At 27.0% G+C, this 3,795-nt stretch overlaps 2 protein-coding genes across 8 annotated transcripts in view; one reads left to right on the forward strand and one right to left on the reverse strand.

Annotated features, from left to right (window-relative positions):
* The first annotated feature begins 610 nt into the window (after nt 1-610).
* LOC102672151 (signal recognition particle 9 kDa protein) lies at nt 611-1,956 on the forward strand. Its single transcript, XM_006614398.2, has 3 exons — nt 611-1,002; nt 1,389-1,457; nt 1,538-1,956. Exons 1-3 carry the CDS (start codon nt 931-933, stop codon nt 1,631-1,633), a joined length of 237 nt encoding a protein of 78 aa, XP_006614461.1. The 5' UTR covers nt 611-930; the 3' UTR covers nt 1,634-1,956.
* LOC102671848 (band 4.1-like protein 4A) overlaps nt 1,666-3,795 on the reverse strand; it is a 67,352-nt gene continuing 65,222 nt past the window's right edge. For 5 of the 7 annotated variants that reach the window (XM_006614396.2, XM_031509813.1, XM_031509812.1 and 2 more), the window contains 3 exons: nt 2,756-3,029; nt 2,137-2,243; nt 1,666-1,872 (listed from right to left, as the gene is read on the reverse strand). In XM_006614396.2, the coding sequence (XP_006614459.1) occupies nt 1,836-1,872; nt 2,137-2,243; nt 2,756-3,029 (418 nt within the window). In that variant the 3' untranslated portion in view covers nt 1,666-1,835. The remainder of the gene's footprint in view (nt 1,873-2,136; nt 2,244-2,755; nt 3,030-3,795) is intronic. The other 2 variants (XM_031509815.1, XM_031509816.1) reach the window with 2 other exon arrangements.

Genomic DNA, 3,795 nt, shown 5'->3' on the forward strand with positions numbered 1-3,795 from the left:
TATTCTTTTCTAACCTAAAATATATCAAATGTATATAAAATATCTATATAATATATAAATAAATAAAATTAAACACATATATCTATAATATATATATTACACATTATACCTATAATATAAAAATTGGATGACTATGTTAAGATTTATTATGATTATATCAATAAGTTAAATAAATAAAAATAAAAAAACAACAGATAAAACAATCAGATATCGGTACTGTTTCTTAGCATTTAGAGTTTATGGAATAAGTATAGACAAGGAGAGTTACTAATAAGACAAAGATAGATAGAATAAAAATATTGAAATCAGCGCCATCTCTAGAGTGTCGTAAATGAAACAAACATATAAAGGATAGCAAATAATAAGAAAAGGATAGAAATAGAGCAAGAATTTTGACTCTCAGCGCCATCTCTTAAATAACAAAAGTAACTTTTTTTACAAAATACTCAAAGGATGGCGCTAATCTTCAATTCTTACCCTACTTTATCCTTTTGAATAAATATCTTCAATATTCGAAAGATGGCGTTAATAGTCAATTTTTACTATATTACCTATCTCTATCCTTCATTTATTATTTATTGTCCTTTTTATATATGTTTCATTTGCGGCACTCTGGAGATGGCGTTAATTTCAATATTTTTATCCTATTTCTATCTCTTTTCCATCATTTGTTCTCTTTATCTAAAAGCTAGTGCATCGATATTAGTGTCGATATTCAATATACTGATTTATCCATAGGGGCCGCCACGAATACAATTTCTTTTTGTCCATTCCAGTTCCAACAAGACATCTGTCTATGTTTTTCTCACGTTTTGTGATTCTTATAAACAAAGTTTTTTCTGGCAATGCATTAAATACTATCTGTATAATTATATCTCTAAATATCTAATTCTAATTATCTATATAATTTTTACTTTGTTACTAATAAAAATGACGTATTTAAATTCGTGGGAAGAGTTCGAAAAAGGTGCTGAGAGGTTATATCTTCAAGATCCAATGAAGGTATATTTTATATTAACTTATTCAATTTTTTATAAGAATTATATTTTTTATAATAGAATTGTATTTAATTAATAACACATTGATTAAATATAAATAATAAATTATAATTGTGATATGACAACATGATATCATTTAAATTCTAATTCTACTATATAATTTTTTGAAGTGAAAAAATAATATTATTTTAAATATATAGAATTTTTATATTCATTAATTTAGATATAAATAAGTGTTTATTTTATAAAAAATTAATATTTATTTTATAATTAATCAATTGTTCAATATTAAATTAAAGGTTTACAATTAATAAAATTTATGGAAATTGATAGTATTTATAAATAGTTTAATAATTATGAAGTTTATAATTTATTGTTTTCTTTCTTTAGGCTCGGTATACAATGAAATATTGCCATAATAAAGGTATTTTATGTCTAAAACTTACAGATAATCGAACGGTAAGCTTTATTCTTATACAACTTACCTTATAATTCTTAAAAATGTATTTAAATAATATATTTATAATTCTTTTTTATAGTGTCTACAATATAAAACGGAAATAGCACAGGACTTGAAGAAGATGGAAAAATTTATAGGAAATTTGATGAGGCATATGGCATCTAAGGAGAGCTAAATAAGGACTAGATAAAATTAGGGACATTTTTAAATCAAGGAATAAAAGTGCTGCGCATTTAATTCATGTTTATGTTGTTCCATTTCATAAGATTCAGTGACTGATGGGATTATAGATATTTAATTTGAATGAGGTATAAAAATTTTCTTAAATATACAATATGTGCATAAATGTCTATTTGTATTTATTTAAAGCTTCATGCTCAATTCGGGCGGTTCCGTTGCCTCCTTGTTAAAGTTCTGAAACAGTACAAAATAAAATGTATCATAGTATATAAGTAACAATTTATTTAAAAATAAATTTCTAAATAAATCATTAAAAAATGTAAAAATGTGATTTTTATTTGAAAAATACCAATACTTTTTAGAAAGTGTAACTATGTCTATATGTTTGTAACAGCAGCATATAGTGCATTAGTTATTAATAAAGCCAAACTTAATTTTAATTCTTTACTAGATATTATTGTAAGAGAGAAGCACAAAGCAATGAAAAGAAGCACTTACGATATAATGGGCTGAAGAACAGCATCCAGAGTAGTATCAACAGGAGGGTAGATTTCTTGATTTGAAGACAGTTCATAGCGTACCTCTCCCCCTAATTGCATTTGCGGCTATACCAAACAAAACTATTTTACTAATTTACTATGCAGAGAATTGTACAATACAATACAATACACTACATGTATTAGCAACAGCATTTTGTTGAATCAATTCTTCTTATTACTCTATAATTAAAAAGAAAGGAATAAAATGCTGTGGCTAGCAGAAGAAGAAATAGCAAGCCTTAACCACATATTTTTTATGAAAAGCGCTTAGTGTGTTTAAAAGATCTTCATATAATGATAAGAGCGATTTCAATAAACATAATTTTATCTATAAATTCAAAAGATTATAATAATCTTTTATTCTTTCTTAAAAGCAAAAAGCTTAAACTACTTGAAGCAAAAGTGTTACCCATTATTTTCTGATAACATAAATAATAACATAATGAATTAAAATTACGTATAAAGAGTAAAATGTATATAGAAAATAACGAGTTTCACTTGAAACCAAAACTGGTAACCAAAATCAATAAACGAAGAAATAAACGTTGTTATAAACGAGCAAGCAAAAAAATACATACTACCCGAGTAGGCTTAGCGCTGTCGGCAGAGCTTGAGCAGCAACTTGAAAATTCTTGCGGTGTACTTTCCCCGAGCCCACTGTCCACGTTACTTCCTATCAATATTCTGTTGTTACGTGTATAATAAAAGTCCTTCCTCATATTGCACTCGCTCCTATTACCATCGTAGTATTTTATATCAACTTGACTCGGTCTGGTTGGTGGCAAATTATAACTTCCATCGTGACTATGTTGTATCATTCTTCTGTTTCTTTTGCCAACGGATCCGATCGTTCTGAAAGTGATTCCTTGACAATCTTGGGATATCACGGCAAAATTTAAGCACATCCCAGATCGGACACCATTACGACATCGATGCATATGTAATACATTTTAGTTTACCAAATGTTCATAACATGGTTAATACATACTACGAGCCATATTGCATTCCTTATAGCGATACACATTTTTATTCACATTAAAACACTAAATTTTACGTAACAATTTCTTCATTCGTCGATCATTTACATTACGCCAATATATTTTAAAAGTCTACAAATATTTTTTTAAAATGATATTACCGGCTACCTATGAGAAAAAAATGTTTCAGGGATTCGAGTCATCTGGCACAATGAAGATCCGGATCGTTGACAATGATTAATAAACCAGAACTTCAACACTCCCATATACCGATCTCATTTACTTAACAATTAACACGATGCATTATTATACCATACACAAAGTACACAACAAACATTTCAATAGAAAAAAAAACACACATGAAAAAATGCTACAATTTTTCTTGCTATAACTTACATTCATGGAACACCAATGTATTTTTCATGGAATAGCGAAAGCATCAGTATAGGTGCCAGCCAGGAAATAAATAAACAGGTGCAACAAGCTGTTAATCTCATCGATTTATTAAAGACCTGTCATGCTTTAAATAAATAATAAGGGGCATGCTTAAAAGTAATTCATTTACATGCTCTCTGAATAAATTAAAAAAAAAAAAAAAAAAAAAAAAAAAAAAAAAAAAAAAAAAAAAAAAAAAAAAAAAA

This window comes from Apis dorsata, unplaced genomic scaffold (genome assembly GCF_000469605.1).
Source record: "Apis dorsata unplaced genomic scaffold, Apis dorsata 1.3 scaffold_176, whole genome shotgun sequence".
Taxonomy (NCBI): Eukaryota; Metazoa; Arthropoda; class Insecta; order Hymenoptera; family Apidae; genus Apis; species Apis dorsata.